This window comes from Pleurodeles waltl, chromosome 8 (genome assembly GCF_031143425.1).
Source record: "Pleurodeles waltl isolate 20211129_DDA chromosome 8, aPleWal1.hap1.20221129, whole genome shotgun sequence".
Lineage (NCBI taxonomy): Eukaryota > Metazoa > Chordata > Amphibia > Caudata > Salamandridae > Pleurodeles > Pleurodeles waltl.
The window spans coordinates 1,489,433,676-1,489,453,702 of NC_090447.1; the positions used below are offsets into that span (position 1 = coordinate 1,489,433,676).

General features: G+C 43.3%; 1 protein-coding gene across 2 annotated transcripts in view; it reads left to right on the forward strand.

The window, feature by feature from the left end:
• NR1I2 (nuclear receptor subfamily 1 group I member 2) overlaps positions 1–20,027 on the forward strand; it is a 260,681-nt gene that overhangs the window by 221,112 nt on the left and 19,542 nt on the right. For both annotated transcript variants that reach the window (XM_069202689.1, XM_069202690.1), the window contains one exon: positions 15,056–15,172. In XM_069202689.1, the coding sequence (XP_069058790.1) occupies positions 15,056–15,172 (117 nt within the window). The remainder of the gene's footprint in view (positions 1–15,055; positions 15,173–20,027) is intronic.

A 20,027-nucleotide genomic window follows, 5' to 3' on the forward strand; every position in this document is an offset into this window, starting at 1 on the left:
GCAGATCCCAACGTGCGGAATTCCTGCGTGTGGCACGGAGCTGCTCCCTAATTGCTGGGTTTATGGGATAAAGTGGTGGGAACACTGCGCACGAAGTACAAAAAACAATGCTTATTAAAGAAGTACCCTCACTGCTAACAATACAAATGTATCTGAACCAACCTGGGTCCACTTTCTGAATTCCCAATATTCTGTTAATGTTCATACAAAGGAAAAATCCTCAAATCTGTAAATTGAAATTCTTCCTTCAGTAACTTAACATCGCTTCTTTCGTCTTCCAGCACCGATGAGCTTATATGGTTCCATCAAACCTCAAGACACCGTCTTAACGTCTTATAACGCGACTCAACTTACAAAAATAATTTGCAAAAGCCAGTCCAATGGAGCACTGGACCCACATGGCCTCCATCAAGTCCCTTTTTAAAGCATTTTCTATGTTCTGGTTGGCCAAACTGGTCCTGCTGTGTAAATGTATTCTGCAAAGGGAGGAAGTCCCAGATTCTTTCCGGGGACAATGATCCACCCAATTTTCAAGAGCGGTGACAAGTCAGATCCTGCAGATTAATAATTAATTGCCCTCTTACGTAATTTAAGCAAGATATTTTTCTGGATTTTTCCTGGAAGACCTTAACACTTGGGCTATGGAGCGGAAGACAATTCCTTTGAAACAAACTGGTTCTGCAAAGATATTGGTACAGACCTAATCTAATGACCCTCTCGTTAATCAGGGATAGGACATTTGCGACCCACACATCATTGCACTTGTGGTTTGTGATCTTTACACCTGTGTTCAACCACATACCAAGAAATGATTTGTGGCAAAATCTTGCCTGCTGGGGCAAGTTGAACCATTGAAAATGTGCTCAGGGGCATTCAGCTGTTGTGCACCAATACCTGGATGCGTGTTACAATTGGGGATTGTCTCTGTCGCGGAAAGTTTTCACCACTATGGCCTGAAGCCGGGCTGCCCGCTTAAACCGCAACTGTGCAATAATCTGTTTACCGCAGATCTACCTGCAGAATTAGACAAAGTCATTGCACACCCTCCTGAGATTGGCAGAAGATTAATGTCATTCTTATTGTACGCAGACGATGCTGCCCTGAAAGATACAACGAAAATAGGCCTTCAGAGGCTCCTCAATAAATTGAACAAATGCACATGTACCAATAAACTGGAGATTTATTTTAACACAACCCACATTCTTGAAATTAGTAAGAAGATGAATAAAACTGGAACCTACATTTAAATGACTGCCAGGTAGGGAAGGGATTGGACCAGAAATCCCTGTGTGTGGTCATTGACATCAAAGGCTCCTTTGAGCCCCAGAAGCAGCCAATCAAATCCATAGCATGGGCACCGACGTCCGCATGTTTCACCTTGCAATAGGCATTCTTGTTGGTAGCTTGTGCTTTTTCCGTTGTGCTCGGTTTGATTAGCGCTTCGATGCTTTTGCCGAAATGCACTCTATAAATGAACCAATACAATACAATACTAGACCCTGTGGGGCCCAACCCTGGTGCCTGTGCTGAAAATAACCAATTGGTGCCCACCATCTCCTGGGGCGGTGAAGCACTTTGCTCTGGTAGAGAAGCCAAACTCCTGGATACAACTGCTTCTACCAACTGTAGACAAGTTTTTCGCCTCCCAAGAAATGTAACCCAGACACAAGTTTGCTTGGGCTTGGGAATCAAAAAGCAAGTGTTTGCCAGACTTGTTATTATAAATGTGTGCTTCAAGCTTCAGGTCAGTGTAGGAGGGATGACTCCAGCTACTTGGACCTGTAATAAAGAGCTCCAGAGAGAAAGCTCCCTCCCAATACCTGGAGAAACCCCCGAGCAGCCTGTTATTAAGAGCTCTGGACTGCAGCAGTCACATTAAAGGATGGATTTAGAAATACACCCTCACAAAAGTATGCGGACACTGTCCCGCCTTCAGGACAGAGTGAGCTGGCAGCCCGGTTCCATGCATGGATGACTATAAAGCATTATTCAACTCTCTACAGGAAACCATAGGTTGTCATTTCTTCAAAACATATACAGTTGAAGAAGATGACGTATCGCTTCGGAGGTTTACCAACAGATTATGTCCCAGCCCTGGGCAAGCAAACCATCCGTAACGGCTGTAGGTTGTGTAAAAAAAAAAAAAAAAATACAAAAATCAGCAGAAAGTATGTTCCACACCGTTTGCAGGTGTCCCGCACTTCTGAAGGGAGGAGACCTATGCTGCGCAGCCTTTTACCCAAAGGGGCGTCCTTAGACCCTGAATCCTGCAAACCGAACAATACTGCCTTGGACTTTCACTTGGTTACATTTCTGTACCAAACAGAAAAAAAGCATTTGCAATGCAATAGGTCTTGCATTTGCGAGAGTTAGAGCTATTGGCGTTGTAAATTCCGTTGTCTTGTATCTGTGTATTTTGGTTTGGAGTGGGTGTATGTGGTGTGGAGTGGAATTATGTGGACTGGATTGGAATTGTTAGTTGCGGAATTATGTGCGGTGGAATTATTGTGTGGTGTGTAGTGGATTTGTGTAGTGCTATTATGTGGTATGGTGAATAGAAAGGGGTGAGAGCTGCACAGAATAGATATAAAGGAAGATAGAGAGGGGTAGGCAGTTTGTGGGATGGTTTGGAATGGTATTATGTGGCAGTAATAGTATTTATATAACGCTTACTAGCCCTGACGAGGCGTCAAAGCGCTTTTCGGCGAGTAGCACGTCACTACGGAACCCAACAAGAATTAGTGATGGATTAGTATAGGGAAATATGGGTACAGTTTTAGTATTATTATGAGTTAATTTGAGCCGCGGATATGAGAGTTTGTTAGTTAGATTGGTTGGAGTAATGGAGGGGTGGAGGAGGAAAGAATCCAGAAGTGTTAATTGGCAGTATTTGGTAATAGGATTTAGGCTTGGGATGAGTAAAGGAGGATGGAGGAGGGAAGAGTCTGTGGAAGGGGTTAGGGAGATCATAGTAGCAGGGTGAGATAAATGAGGGCGAATTTAGTAGGGTTGTTTGGGAGGTCATGGTAGTAAAGTGAGGTTTGGTAAGTTATGGTGTGGAATGTTGCAAAGGTAACACAATTACATTTGTTCTACACACATGTAGATGCCCCAAGTCCCAGCAAATAACAACAGGAAAATGGGAATACTTAAGTATTTCCAGGTGGAATGCGAGAATAGGATGTGAATAAGGGTTTTAAAATCGTGTTTACATTTTTAGTACTTCGAACTGGAGAGATATTAGTATTTAAACCTTGCTCTTGCGCAGATCTGCAGATCAGATTTTAAAAGTCCTATTTAACTATTTTACTTCGAGCTGGGAAAGTCCCTTCACTCATGGTCACCGTCAGATGTTCCAGTGTCCGAGGCTACCAAGTGGTGACGTCACTCAGCAGGTCGTCAGTCACCGGCAGAAAATTGATTTTCTTAACAGCAGGACCACAAAGGCGGCCTAATGGGCATGAATCATTCAGATACCCGAAGCCTGGGGACCTGGGAAGGTTTTCCACATTTAAGAGGCTTTTCATGCCCTTCACTGTAAAAAGCATAATAAGCCGTATTAGTTTTGCTTTCCCTTTCAGTAATGTGTTGATGTAGGAAATCGTATCAAAAGGACCGAATTTTCTTTCACAAAAAGCGTACTTTTTGTCAGACTGATGGTTTGTTGCAGTCACAGCACCACAGACAGAGCTGCTGTTCGAATACAGACTGTGGAGACCAGACTGGCACATCATATTACAAAGATCCGTCTTTTTACGTTGAAATGGACACATCTTCCACGCAGCGTACACAAAAACGATAGTTGCATTTGTTTGCAATATTTTTTTTGCATGATAAGAACACTGGCTCGGAAGACCAAATCCCATATCTAGGAGTAATCATTCCCTTGGCCAATCCAACAAACGTCTTAGTAGACAAGAAGTCTCTCTTAAATCCTTTCCTGAAGTCGCTAGCGAAAGATTTTCTCTCACGGTTGAGCCAGGAGACATTTCCACAATCGAGTCCACAACACAGAGGGTCTTCCGAACCCACGTGATCTGTGTAGGGTGACCAACTGGTGTGGAGTAAAATTCTAGACAGCACTGTTAAATATTCAGGACAAGGGGTCAAAATTCAGGACAAAAATTCAGGACAAAGGATCAAAATTCAGGACAAAAATTAAAAAACAAACTTATGTTTTACAGACACATTCAAGGAGAAGCCTTACCACACTACGTTATCAGTGCATTTATTTACTATTTCCTACATAGCACTGTTTATTCACTATGATTTTTTTGTGATTGCCCCCTGGCATGCTACATTCAGGTGTCACATTATGTCCTTGTTCAGTAGTAAATTAATGCCTTTCAGCACTGTGTCAAGGCCCTCACCCCTACCGAAATCTACACAGTCTTTCTTGGAGAGAAAGCAACAGTAAAATTCTGATTTATGTTTCTAAACATTTCAAAACCCCTGACAAACAGCTGGGGAAACATAAAGGTAAGTGACCTTCTGCTAGTTCATACAAGTTGAACAAAAACATCTGGCTCACCTCCGCCTCCAGTGGACTTTAAACTTAAAAAAAAATAAAAAATTAACGAGGCAGAGCAGATGCTGTGGGCGACAGTCTCACACCTAATGTTTCAGGATGTGAGGTACCCACTACTTGTCTGTAGTCTCACAGCACTAGAGTGTTCAACCGGGAGTCTACATTTATCTCAGAACTGGGAGCCCAGACTACCAATCAAAGAGATAAATCAAGATCAGATGGGAGATCCAATGCCAATTGTCAAGGGTTTATTGCTAAGACTGGATAAATAAGGAAGGGAAGAACAAGGTGGGACAATTACTAAAATGAGACGAGATGGATCCACCAAGAGTATTGGAAGGTATTGCGTACCTGAGGAGTTGTCTTAACAGAGAGGAGAGAAACAGAAGAGGCACCGTCAAGTGGTTGAACAAGCAGCACCCACCTGACAAACTCTTCTGGTGCAATGGTTTGCTGTTTGTGCCTGTGAAGGGTGAGCAGGGGCCAGACCCCTTGCAAAGCTGTGCTAGGCAATTGCCCACTCTGCCCATGTCTTGAAATGGTTTTGTAATTAAGCAAAAGCCAAACCAGTGACCTGGCTCATCCCTAAGTGGTAAAGTACATGGAGAAGCTTCAAAGTATTTGGGATGTAAATTGCACAAACAAAATGTAAGAAACTGAGAAAGATTTTAAAATGTAAATAGTGTTTTTTAACATATGGTAATGTTTTCCCCTCTATATACAATTAGACCTCAGATTAAACTCTGAACCAGTTACCTTTTGATACTGAGGGATTAATATCTACACTTTCCCCACTGATCCGCACAATGGAAATCTGGGCAGACGAACATGGCCCCCCCAAGCCCAGTTTGCTTTTTGGTCTTCTGTTCCGCTTTCAGTAATGGACCACATGGTTCTAATGAAGATGGTGTGCTACCCGATTATTGTATTATTCTGCACACCTTCCCCTGCTCATCCCTCATTCCTTCTTCAGACACGCCACTCATCAGATTTGGTTGCTGGGGCGCTGTCGGGTAGCTCTTTACACTCTAAAGATACCTGTGACTCTGGGTGGATTAGGCCTTCTGGACTTAGAATACTATTATTTAGCTGCACAGCTCCAACGGGTGGCTCGCTGGCTGTCTTGCCGTCCCATGCTTGAGATGGGGTTTATCCATAAAGACTTTAATGAGAGCTTACTGCACTGCTCATGGTTTCCTATAGACCATTTTACAGAACACCATCCAGGGTTATCCTGCCCAGGGTTTCTGGTCTTTCTAGAACCTATAAACTCACTGACACAAAGAAACCCTGCACTATCTCTATTAGGCCTTCCCACACGCGCAGGATGGCTGCGCTCAGGGCAACTCCGTCAGTGGAATGCTGCAGGTGTTTTGAAATTGCGGGATTTGTTTGTGAACGGCGAGCTACTGGATTTCCAACCTGTTATGGCAGACTACCATCTTCACACTGTTCAACTCCTTGCTTACAAACACCTTAAGTAATCATTAAATGCCCTAGGTCATGTGCGCCACCTATCACTGACTCCACATAAGGTGTGCCAGAAGCACTACACCATAAGGACTGGTGGCAAACTGTAAACCAATCTTATCAGATCTTTCCTGCAACATAGAGACCACTGAAGGCCTTCTCGCCATACTACCTGGGAGACTGATGTGGCCAAACCTCTGCAAGATACGAATGGGCTAAAATACTGGACTTTCCCCACAAAGTATCCCGTGGCTGTCACTTTAAGTACATTCAGAGAGCCTCCCTGGGAATACATTCTGCCCATTGCTTGTCATTGGCTTTGTGGTTTGTAACTCACATTTTGTTGCTTTCACTTTGCTTTCACTTTGCTGGCTTTTTATGTTTTAGGCTGTCCAGCTGAAACCATCCCTTCCCTTGCCCATACCTCATTTACAGTATCCTTCCCAGTGTTCCCCTTCTGTAAAAAAAAGGCCTCTAAACTTTGTTCTTATCTCGTCACATTTGCTGCGCATTCAAAGAACATGGTCAAATGTCTGGCTCTGTCTTGGTGGGAGCTTGGTGTTTACTTTTCTTTCTCTGACTTCAAAGTGAGAGGATTTATGTGACAATCTTGCTGGATACTGTGGGTAGGAAAGATCTTTTTTCTATCACATGACACCATTTAAATGTATTGTTTAAGGATTACAGAATAAATCAGAATTAGGAACACAAATCAAGCACATTTTTGTTATTTCTGAACTGTGCTGGACACAAATAACTTAATAGGATTAAAACAAATCCTTACACTGGGTGATGCAATTTCCACACATCATTGTATGTTACCGGTATAGTTTTATTAGTAAAACTGTATGTCTGTGCCAATGTAACAGTCATTTCAATCAAAAACTTGTTGTTTGTAATGGCAGTGTGCTACTACACCATGTATACTCCAATCTATTCTGCACCACTCTACACCACTGCACCCTACTCTAGAGCTCTCCACTTTCACCACTCCATGCCACTGCACTCTAGGACACTACACTCTACTCCACTCTAAGCCAGTTCACGCTACGCCTCTACTCGACTCTGTACCACTCTACTGTATGCCAATACACTATACACCACTGCTCTCTGTACCTTTGCATGCTACACCACTCCAGTCTACTCTGCAGAACTCCACTCTTTGCCACTCTGCAACACTGCATTGTATGCCACTGCACTCTGCCAATACACTATGCCAAAGCACTTTACTATGTCCCTGCACTCTACGACGATACGCTGTACATCACTCTAATCTATTCTGCACCACTCCACTCTATACTATTTTACTCTATGCCATTACACTTGATGCCGCTCTACGCAACTGTACTCTACCTTGCACCTCTCCACTCTATGCCACTTCACTCTACTCTGAAACAACCTACTCTACGCCACTGCACTCTATGCCACTTCACTCTGCTCAATCTACTCTATGCCATTGCACTCTACCCTTCTCCTCCTCTCCATGCTTCACTACTGCACTCTACCCTGCACCTCTCCACTCTACTCCAGTGCACTCTGTGCTACTCTACTCTTCACCACTGCAGTCTACGCCACTCAAGTCTACTCTGTGCCACTGCACTATACACCACTCTACACTACTGCACACTGCCACTTTATTGTACGCCTTTCTACTCTGTGCCACTGCACTCTATGCCACTCTACTATGCACCACTCCACTGCACTCTACTATGCTCCAATCTATGCCTCTGCATTTTATGTTACTGCATTGAATGCCACTGAATTCTATGCATCTGCACTCAGTACTTTTACACCACTGTAGTCTGCAACACTCTACCCCAATGCACTCTACACCGGTCCACACTACTGTATGCCACTCCTAAACATAACGCTCTCTGCCACTCCACAACACTCTACTCCACTCTTCACCATTGCACTCTGATACTCTGCCCCACTCTCCTCTATGCCACTAACTTTTAGCCATGCTGAACAGAAGCCACTCTAGTGTATAAAATGGCTAAAACACGTTGGCAAAGCCAATAACTCTTGCATAGACAAGACCTATTGGCTTTGCCGATGTTTGTTAGTACTATGGGGTCCTAAGGTCCCTGAAAGCACCTTGAATGTGCAAGTCATTATTTTAAACATGTATTACACACAGCATAATATAGGCAACCACAAAATGAGCATATGAATTTAGGTTAAACATAAAAAGTGCCTTCAAACTATATATTTTAATAATATACACATTATACTTAGTGCAAATATTTTGTAAAACTGTCCATTAAAAACATACACTCCACAGCACAGCTTGGAACACCCTTCCAGCAACACTCTAAAAGAAAATATCTTTGCCCTCAGAAAGCTTCAAGCGACTCCTTCCATTAAAGCCAATACAGGCTTCTAAGCCCCTTTACATTTGCAGATTCCCCAGTTGCACACATTTGCATTTCTTTCAGGAAGGAGGCACCCTGGTAAGAAGGGCTGCTCCGTATCTGTCTGCCCCTCCCTTGGGATCAAAGCACAGAGACTCCCTCCCTCACACTCCAGCTGGGGAAACTTAATTGTCAAATTTAGTTTTGTGCGTTTACCCAAATGCTAAAATCACTGACAAATGCCGTCCGCTAGGTAATCTATCACGAACAGATGGCAGGGCGAAATTACGGGCAGTCCGTGCAAATTACAGACGGGTGGTCTCTCCAGACAAGAAATATCACGACATCTGCCTTGCCAGTTAGAGGTGTTGAGTCGGGTGAGAAGCTTACAATCCACACATGCTTTGATTTGAAACTAACGTAGTGCAACGTCAGTTGGCAAGTCCCGATAGAGTGGAGGGTCAGGGAATCGATGAATAAGCAAAAGGACAAGTAAGTTAAAAATAACAAAATAGTACCTCGATCACGTCGGGGGCAGCGGGTGGGCACTGAATAAGTTGTATCAATCAGTACTTGGTCCCTGCGCCACGGACAGGAACGGACATGATAAAAGGCCAGCCATCACCACTAACGAGGCAGTAAAGCAGAGTGTCACGCGGTCCAACAAATGGTAAGCAGCAGGCGGGCTCCAAGCCCTTTTCTAACTACAACAGCGTCTCTCAAGCAACACGCATGCACTAGCGCATGCCATCGCAGGCTCAACCCTAAAAATTGGACGCTGTAACTTATGGCTCATGGTGGCCAATTGTTCCATCTCCAGGACTGTAACCTTTAACCTTCCTATATGGACATTTTACATTTTGTACAGTCAATATGTTAGTTTTCAGTGTATGAGACCAAAAAAGGTAGACATTTTTAATATTTGCACATTTTTATATTCATTGGTTTTAATTAATAATGCATAATTTAAATAAACTTAAACTAATGCTTATTGGGCATATGTCCTAATACAGAAATCTGTAAAATAAAACTACGTATGGTTTCTGTGGGAATCGTGCTAGCAAATAGACAGTGACTCATTGGGAGGAACCCCTGTACCCCGAGCTTATTTAATAAAAATAAGGCTTGAAGGAATCGGTGAACTGGATAAACAGCACCCGAAGCCTTCGCGAAAACAAGTTCTACTTGAATGGAATAACAGGGCACCTAGACAAAGAAAGATAAATAGTAGGGTACCAAATTCTCATTTCTTTTAAGCACGTAAATGATAACGTGGAAGTAACATTAAATAGGAGGTGCAGGTAGGATTAAATTGTTGTAATGCTCAGTAAATGGTGTACTATGGACAATATTAAAATTGCACTGTTTGATATTATCGTTCAAAATCAATAAAGAATTAAAAAATATATATGCCAGCCAGCCAGCATCCAAACAATCTCCTAACATCTAACACAGCAGCTTCTCTTCCCCAACCAATGCACAATGGTCAAACTTCACCCAGTCTACAAACGTGTATACTACACTTGGCCGCATCTCCCACACCATAGAAACTTGTGTCCTGCAGTTATGTACCTTTTGCACACCACACCACACGTGCACCACGCTTGTGAAGTCCTCAGACACTGTACAAACACACATGCCATAGTTATGTACCTCTGGCACACCACAAATATTTATACTATGGTTCTGAAGTCCTCGGACACTGACAAACTTACTACAGTTATGTAACTGACACATCATGTACTACTGTGCACCTCTTTGTGTGCTGTGCAGTTCTTGCACACCGTGCAAACATATCTCCCTCCTTCATAAGCACCACGTAAACTCAAGCTTGTAAACAGTACAATGCATCACTCTCTGCTCATCAGGCAATACCTGCCTCCACCTCTCGCTAATTCCCCCACACCCAACTCACAACACTTACCACCCAACTTGTAATACTCTTATTACATCTAGAACCTGTTCGTGAACATATGAAATATGTAAATGCCGTGTCTAGGTAGGCATCACTAGACACACAAGTTCCCTCGCTGTGTAAATGTGCCTTGATGTCCTCCAGGGATCTGTGGGAGGTGACCATGTGTGTTATACAGCTTGTCGATATATAAGCATGCATTTATTAATCCTTAATCTGGGAAGTGTTAGTTATTCTACTTTAAAGGGAGTGGTCTGGTTATTACCGGATTTACGACTATTACAAAGCGTTGGTCTGCCTGGAGACACTGAGGGAAAGAAAGCCAGTAATCCACCTTATTAGAAATTCTTTCGATGTCCTAGTTTGGCCATTATGAGGCAGTGACATGACCTTAGCAGTCACCTCAGGCTTTGACCTGCCGCAACAGATGCTATGAGGAACCACGGGCCATTCTGTCACATTGAGGATGTCAATATATATATATATAGGTGGCTTCGAACAACCACTGGTGAAGTCAAGACCTCAGCACAACTTACACAAACCATAGAAGTCTGCTTATTGACAGCTTCAGATCTTGAGACCATATCTTAGGGACTAATTTAGATATTTGCAAACAGGTAACTTCATCACTATGGTGACAAATATCCTGTCTGCCAAAATCTAAATTCCATTATTTTCTATGGGATGTAAATTTTGGTGGACGGATATCTGTCGCCATGTGACGGAGTAACCCGTCCGCCAATATCTAATTCAGGCCCTTAGTATCTTTAGATTACCTTACCCTAGCCTTCTTAGCCAGAAGAGGCCACACAATGGCCTGAATGTAATTGCAGTCATGGTCCTCCCCAAGCAGAACTCACTCGCCCTCCGGGCTGGTCTTTCATAGTGGAGACGATAGTCTTCCTCTAACCCCATTCAGGAGCTTCATCCATCATTGAGCTGCTGCGGCTCTACAACCCTGACTCAACTGGAATGTGCCCTCCAGACAAAACCTGGGATACCGATTAGAAACCATCCTGGCCTGCACGTGCCACACCACGTCACCCCGCCCTGAAGTTTTGACTACTGAGTACTTGTGCATTCTTCTGTGAAGTAGATGTTACCTGCTTGTTTGACCTACTGATCACACGGATGGTGGTTGCTGTAAGTTCTGCTGCACCTTTTGGAACATTACTATTCAATTTCCTGTAGTGGGAGACATTTGCAGAATTTCCTGTGGTGTTATATATAGTTTTTTTGTTAAGGTGCGTTTGTCACCAACAGTGGCCTTTCTACAGTTAATGTTATGCTAATGCTACATAAAAATGCAGATTTCCTCACTGGGCTAGGTTTTATGTAGGCCATATAGTATTTTCACTGCCTTATAGAAAGATACATTTCTCATGTTCCTGGAGCTGGTTTGGTAAAGCATTCCAATTCTTTGCCAGTAGTACAGCATAGCTTTGACCACGCCCTGATTCGCCCTCCCCCAGCACGTACCGGGGTTCGCGGGTGCAATCAGGAAGTTTGGGCTTTCATCACTTAGCTCCTAAGGTACCAGACACAATGTTTGGAAGGTTTTCCTTCCCGGACGGGTGTCCCTGCTGGGATTCGACAGCAGGGGTCACATGGTCCCTTCATCCATGACCAAGACGGGATTGGCTTCTGAATTTCGCAATCCCTGAAGCTGGAAGATCCTGTAGTTCTAAAAGCATCAGTTATCCTGAGTTTGGGGTCCTACTTGTTCCCTCAAATCCCCTGACCCCCCTCTGCGTTTTGTGGTACCATACAGAGTGTGGCCGCCCTCCACTGTATTGCTACCTATGGTTCTTCATACATTCCAGCGAATGGGCTCACCAGCTTTGCCATTCCTATAGAACCATAGCATGGGCCATGCACCCATCCCTAAGGAACCTAAGCATGGTTCATGCACCAGACCAGTTTTTTTTTTTTTTTTAAAGTGAGTCCTTTGTCTCCCCAAACCTGAAGGGTCATTTAGGTTAATCTTGGCAAACTGGCCAAGTACAAAACCTTCCCTTCACCACTAAAAGAAGATAAAGGTAAACACTAGGATCATTGTAGAATTAAATGCACACTGGTAAATGTGAGGTCTAACAGGCACCGTGACTGTAAGTGACCTTATCTCAGAGGACACACTTTATATCACAAAACATGATTTGATGAAGCATTAAGTTTGTCATTGTTATCAAGCCAGGAAACTTATGGCACTATCATAGCAAGTAAGCAATTGTCTTCTCAGTTCCATGCCCAACTCTTCCAACTATCAGGAAGCCCTACGGACCAGCTCCAGCTGATGCGCCACATTACGGTGTCTCCTGGGTTTTTCTGCGGACACATTGTGGGTTCCCTGCACCACTTGAGTCATCAGAATTGAAGCCCTGTTTCTTTTAGAGAGTTTGAATTTGAAGACCCACTCCACGATCATGATCAGAATGATGATAAATGAGGATAAATGGCTTAAATGGACACTGACATGGGACTTCCGTTGGATGCTTAGAATGGAAGAGATGTATGGACAGCTCTTGGAAGTGGAATTCCTCGTTCCATCAGCACCACCATCAGCGACCAAGTGCTTGTCTTTCTTGGTGACAGATATAAAGTTGAATATGTTTGCGTACATTGTACAACCTACAGTAGTTAAGTTGAAATGATATTTTTGTTTGTCTACAGCATACCATATATTCGCGCATGCTAAACCCCATTTACTACCAGCGGTTTAGAAACAGATGATAAAACAATAGGCCAGTGCCTTGAAAGTCCAAATTCCTGACCCTTCTTTCAGCCACAGGTTGCTTGCTACTGCAAACATCATACAATGATCATTCCTTCCCTACTGCACTGCTAGACAAAGAATGAAGAGCATTGATGCAATGACCAAGAGTTTGGTATCTGGAAGGTTCGCCCTTGGCATAGCCAGTAGTTACCTGGTACACCCATTTGCTGTGAGAAAGGGTTGAAATATTCAGATACCCTGCAAAGACATATGAAAAGATCACTTGCACAATTGATGAAGAACAGATACATACAGACATATCCCGTGCTCAGGCCTTTACACAATAGCCTCCCTGGACTGATCCATAAGCTTAGATATGATAATTAGACAACATGCTTGGATGTGGTGGTCTGGATTTTTGGCGAAGGGGACATGTGCAAGCACGTCTTATAGGCGTGATGCTAGTGTATGGCAAGTGCCTTTTTTGGGGGGAAAGCAAACTTCTGTGGAAAAATCAATTTAAACAGTTTGCTCTTTGAAATTAATGTTTCTATAAAAAACAGTCCAATGAAAATACTGGAGGGAAAATCTAAAGCAATTGGAGGCCATTTTGGCTCCAGTTGATAGCACAGCAACAAGAGCAATATTCTAGGCAGGGAGCAAATCTGTTTCAAAAGCTCATTACAGCAACATTTTAACTTCAGTTCTGCCCCTGCATCTTGAGAAGTACTTCATAAAATGGATCTTGACCGTGCACAATGCACTCCTAGCTTGCAAAATGAAGGGGGGTCGCATCACACTGGTTTATGCTAAAGATCAGTCCTGTTTTTTTTCCCTGCAAACTGCCGCCCATCACACCCTTCCCTTGTCACCTTCCTCCACACAAAAATCCTGATCAAAGAGTTAAGGATACTCCTTGCCATGGGCATTACTGAGAAGGTCCTGCATCAAAGAAGAGACATGAGTGTTACACCTGCTATTTCCTGAATGCTAAGCTGAGGCAAGGACTGTGACCAATGCCAAATGTGCTTGTTTATTGAAAAAAGTGTTGAGGAAACAGTTCACTTGCCTAAGGTCTTCAAGCTTTAGATCTGCAAGACTGGTACTGCTTGATTTCCTGAATGACAACATTTGTACTCTTCCCCTAGATGATGCCAGTGGAAATATTTGATGTGTCATGCAAAGGGGACATTTTAAATTGTAGATTCAGCATCTCACCTTGCATCAGCCCTTAGTCTTCTCCAAGGCAGTGACCGTAGTGGCAGCCCACCTTCTCACGCAGGAAAGACGCATTTTAGCTTTTATTGAGGATTCCCCTAGAGCGTCTGACAGCCCAGAAGTTGCAGTAGAACATTTTGAAGTACAAGGCATTTATTGCACAAACTTGGTCTCCTAGCAAACTGAGACAGAGTTATTATTGCTCTCCCTCGAGGTCGAGATTGAGACAATGCTGGACTTGACAATAGGAGATGCTTTTTCTTTTGCTGGTATCACCTGCGACATCCATGTCATCTCGGGGTGAGTGGTGGTATTGCTAAAAAAGCAATTTTCTCAACAGGCGAAGGATGTGTAGTTAAGATGTACCATCCTCTAGAAAACTATCAAAAGTAACCTTTTTTTAACAAGAAAGCTGGTAACTACTGGAACAGAGCACCACGGGACATGCTTCGTAGCTCATCAATGAAAATTCTCTAAACAGATCCTCAAAGTAAAGAGAAAAGTATTTTACTCTGGTGCGATCACCACCCACAGAGTCACTTCTACGCTTCTCAAAAAGTTCCATGTCCGTAGTTTAGCTGTGCCAGTGTGTTTTTTTTTTTTTAGACCCTCATCTTGAAGTATGCATTTTTTCCTTTTTCTGTGCGCAATTCAATTGAATGACAATGGACAACTTCAGGGACATGGACTTATAACCCGTCTGTTCCTTCCCTTGTATCTTTCTATGGTCCTCAGGTGTGATCCATATTCCTGCAGTCAGTCCAACACCGTCACATCTTGTGTCCTCTCGTAAGTCTCCTTTCTCCCATGATCCACCCTTGGGGCCACCTAATTTTGCTTTCTTTTTCTCTTTGCAGCTGGATTTAAGGCACTTCTCCTAGATCCTCTCCTGAAGTTTCACTACATTTTGAAGAAGCTGAATCTACAGGACGAGGAGTACTCGCTAATGCAGGCCATCTCCCTCTTCTCGCCAGGTATGAACGTAATTGCTACTTACCATCCGCCCAGACTTTACTTCCACCATCACTTATATTTAGCTAAGGTTAGTCATGCTCGACATGCGTTTCTGTTGCGGAACTGTTGGAGGTAGTTGATAAAATCTGCATGGTAGACCACATTGTTCTCCTCTGCTCACAGAGAAAGTCTTGATCGGTTGCAGATTTGTCCACCCTGAGGCATCCTGCTTCAAAACATATTATCTTTTGTGATTGTCTAACCAAACCTATTAGCATCATCTGTAAAGGCCTAGAAGGGCCAACATATTAGGAATGGAAAGAATAATGATCTGTCCATGGAACTCATTAGCGGTTTTGAGTTGAACCTCCTGAATAGTTCTGAGAATCAGGAGATATAAACAGAGTTGAAAAGTGATTGACAGATGATCTTGATTTAATCCTAACTCCTTAGAGCTCCACCCAGTAGTATTCCATTCCACTGTTATCATGCTTGTTCCTCGCTAGCCCTGACCTGGCCTGTAAATAAGTAATTAAAGTCTAATACTGAGCCTCTTCTGGGTGGGAAACCAAACCAGTAGGAAACATGAAGATCTAATGCATATTTTGTCCAGAGCCTGAATCGCTATTAATCTTCTCTTACAAATTATGTTCAGATTAATCCCCCATCACTATCCACAAGGATATTATAGCCAAGTCTTATACCCCGTTACTAGCCTCTTGTAAATTAAAGCGATATCTTAACCCCATCTCATCAAATTAGTGTCCAGTCCTATTTCTATTGTTACATTGTGCGTGGGATTGGATCATTTCCAGAGAAGCAGTAATAAAAAAAATGACATTTTCTACACTCTAGGTTAAAGTACTTCAATTGAAAATGTTAGACACCTGTTTTTACCAAATGTTATATACAGACAAGATTTGTCTCTGCAAAACACCCGACTGGTTAAAAAGTTCTTGATGTGCAGCAACTGCAAATCGAAGTGACAATATGTTCCAGTGAAATCCTTACTGTTGTGGTTTTCATGGATTTCACACCACCTGTGGTATTTCTAATGATGATCACTGTGCGTTGGCCTCCAAATAGATAAATGTCTTTTGCACGTCTGTAGGAACTGTGAAAAGCAATTAGCAGCATTTGAATTTATTGGAAACTAACAATATCGATGGTTTGGGAACACCGATGTCCACAGGGTGACGGATTATTTGGCCTTAATGCCGCAGAATATCTTGGTATATTTACAGACTTCTTGGATACATTTGATTCCAACTGGGAACGTTCCTTGCAGAGCAGTGGGAGACTGTGGCCCATATTTATACTTTTTGACGCACAACTGCGCCAACGCAGTTGTGCGTCAAACATTTTACCGCCGGCTAACGCCATTCCAACGCGCCATGCGGGCGCCTTATTAATGGAATGACGTTAGCCGGCGCTGCGGACTGGTGTGCGTAAAAAAAAATGACTCACACCAGGCAGCGCCGGCGTATGGGAAAATGGGGGTTGTGCGTAAAAAAATGGTGCAAGTCAGGTCTGAGGCAAAATTCAGGCCTCAAACCGGATTTGCGCCATTTTTTTTTACGCCCAACCTCCATTGACATGACTCCTCTTCTTAGCAAAGACAGGAGTCATGCCCCCTTGCCCAGTGGCCATGCCCAGGGGACTTATGTCCCCTGGGCATGGTCATTGGGCATAGTGGCATGTAGGGGGGGCCAAATCAGGCCCCCCTATGCCACACAAAAAATCGGAAAAAAATACTTACCCAAACTTACCTTTACTTCCCTGGGATGGGTCCCTCCATCCTTGGGTGTCCTCCTGGGGTGGGCAAGGGTGGCAGGGGGTGTCCCTGGGGCAGGGGAGGGCACCTCTGGGCTCCTTCCGAGCCCACAGGTCCCTTAACGCCTGCCCTGACCCAGGCGTAAAAAAACGGCGCACATCAGGCTGTGTGCCGTTTTTTAAGGCCCACCCCCTCCTGTGTGTCAAAATGACGCCAGAGTATAAATAAGGGGCACAGGCCTTAAGGTAATTTTTTGGAAGGGAACGCCTACCTTGCATATAATTAACACAAGGCTGGTTCACCCTTCCAAAAAATGACGCACATGGTGGAATTTTGACGCCCGCGGGGTCGGGCGTCAAAGTATAAATATGGGGCAGGGTTTGCGCCGATTGTGCGTCAAAATTTTTGACGCACATTCGGCGCAAACAGAGTATAAATATGCCCCTGTTTGTTTATACATTCCATACATTAGGGGCCCGAAGCTAAGCGTATGGTTTCTGGTCTGTGATGGAGGACTCTGCCTTTCCTTTGAAGCTGATCTTATCCATATGTCTGTCTATTGTGGAGGACCTGAGATGGGAAAAGATCTAAAAATGAAAAATTGCCTAGCTTGGATCAAGTTGTTTGATCTCCTCTACGTATGCCCTGAAATTGTGAATATCTTTAGGAAATTAATGAAGCGAACGCCCTTTATAGGATACCAGATCAATCATGGTGTGTGCACTGTGGTTGCATAAAGAACGACATGAGGAGTTGAAACAAACTTTGGGGAAACAGCATTTCAAACACAAACTTTGTGTTGCAAATTTGCTTCAGGTTGATCAAATGCTGTAAAGGTAAGGTCCCAAACATGTCACGTTTTCAAACAGCATATGGATGACAAAAGGCCACTTACACTAAATTCTGCTGACATGACATGTACATCCATTTGAACCTTTCTTTGATTTTGGTGGAGTTTTGGATCGCCATTGTTGAGTTGTGTAGTCTGAATGAAGTGCCCAGCACACAGGCAACAGTAGTAAATATATATGTAAATGTTTGTGAAAAGTAAAAATTGACTGCAGTTAGCGCAGGTGATGACGCAGAAATGAGGGTTTTACATTTATAGCGCATAAACGTAGTGCCGCAATAATCAAGTGTGACTTTAACCGAACTAATAAAGATTGTACGGGGACAAATGTGCCCTCAGAGTAGTTTGCCAACATTTATAAGCGTGCTTTATATAACGTGATGTATTAGAATTGTACTAATCTGACATAACCGTAAACGTGTGCCATGATTTGCTTGTTTGAAATGTTTTAACTTAGCATAACTTTAGTGGAGGCTTTGGCCTAGTTGCCTTGTCTCACGGTTTAGATGCTCGTGTTTTTCCAATGTGCTAATAAACGTGTATTCTTGCTTGAAGCTGTACTTTTCCAGTGAGATCGGCATAAACTTACCAAAATATTTGCAAACGTTGGTCTTCACAAACATCACTGGTTTCTAAGATCGCAAAAAAAACCTTGCAGAAGCTCTGTGTAGGTGACCCCCACATCCTGGCTGACTCCACTCTCAGATGTACAACAAACTCACCCATCTCAAGCAACACTGGGGTCTAAAACAGACATCCATAGTCCGTTTTTACTGAACACCATAGAAAACACAACAACTATGTCTGTCTGGCGCGTCCCATGATATGGGTGTCCCAATCGTAATACCTAAAGCACGCACTAAGTTACATTGCAATATGAAAGAAGACATACTTGATTGTAAGTGAATGAAAAAATAACACATTAACGAAGTTGACGTAGGCTGAACTTGTGGTATTTGTGTCTCACTTACCCTGTCACCCACAAATACATGTTTTCAGAAAACAGCATTGTCCTTTTTGTGAGAAGATTCCCCTAAAACACAGCAACAAAGCTTGGCCAGTGGCACGCATACAGACATATCCGGTTTGAAAAGCACAAGATCCCAATGTTTGTGAAAACCCTGCAGTGAGGATTTACCATATATCTGCGGTTGATTGTTAATGTGAGCTCGGCTATCTGTGAAGTGTATGGTATATGGCCTATGTGGCACATAACGCATGCTTACGACCACTAAGGAAGTTGTATCTGTGATGTCATTAATGATGCATCATATTATACTGAGCTATTTTGTACTTACTTTCAGGCATCTAATGCCATACTAGTTTATAGAGTAAAGTCTATAAAAGAAACTTGGATGATGTAATCAGTGATGTCATCAATATTGTCATAAGAGATGTCATCAGTGATATAAATGTCATAGAACATCTCATAAATTAAGTGATATGTGAGGTCATAAGCAGTGATTAGCGGGGATGCAAGTTATAGTTTGCTTGTATTAAGCTGCTCAAAATCTGACTCGTACCATGCATACACTGGTAATGACCTTGCACGTCTCTAACATCTCAACTTACGTAATCAATAACATAATTGATGTAGATGATAAAACTTCATGTGTGACGTGAGTACAAAGGTCAATGGGTCCTCACCTATGGTGTAGTCGCCACCAACAAGTGATGTGGGAACTGAGGCTCATGGTCACATAGGCACATGTTTGTCTGCATGGCACACTGAATGTGACACACAGTTGTACAAGGCTTCTCTCGTAGTCTACCCTAATAGGTATCCCCACTGTCTCCACATGCACCGTGGTCAGGAAGGGATATAGTCTAGTTTTGGCACCACCTAGATGCTCTAGGCATTGACAGTCTTTGACAAAGCTCCTTCCAGCATCAGGTTGGGTAACTGGACTCAGGCTTCTGCTGGAATAATGCAGGTTATTTTCTTTTTCTTGGTTTTAGTGTATTATACAGGGGAGACCGCTAAAGCATCTTCAGAGTGGTACTGAGCATCTTTGAGATGGTGGCAAGGTTAATGGCAGAGGACATAGGCAGAGATGCTTGCACCGTCTGGGAAGCATATTTCAGCCTGCGAAGCCAGAGAGGCAGCAACAGACAGGAGCATTGAGCAACCTGGGGAGCCACGTCATGAGAGAACCATGGGCTGAGGTCCTACAGTAAAATGCACATCAGTTAAGACCATCATTAACACTCTGGGTGGCACGGAAGAGAGGACACCCCATGTTAGGAACAT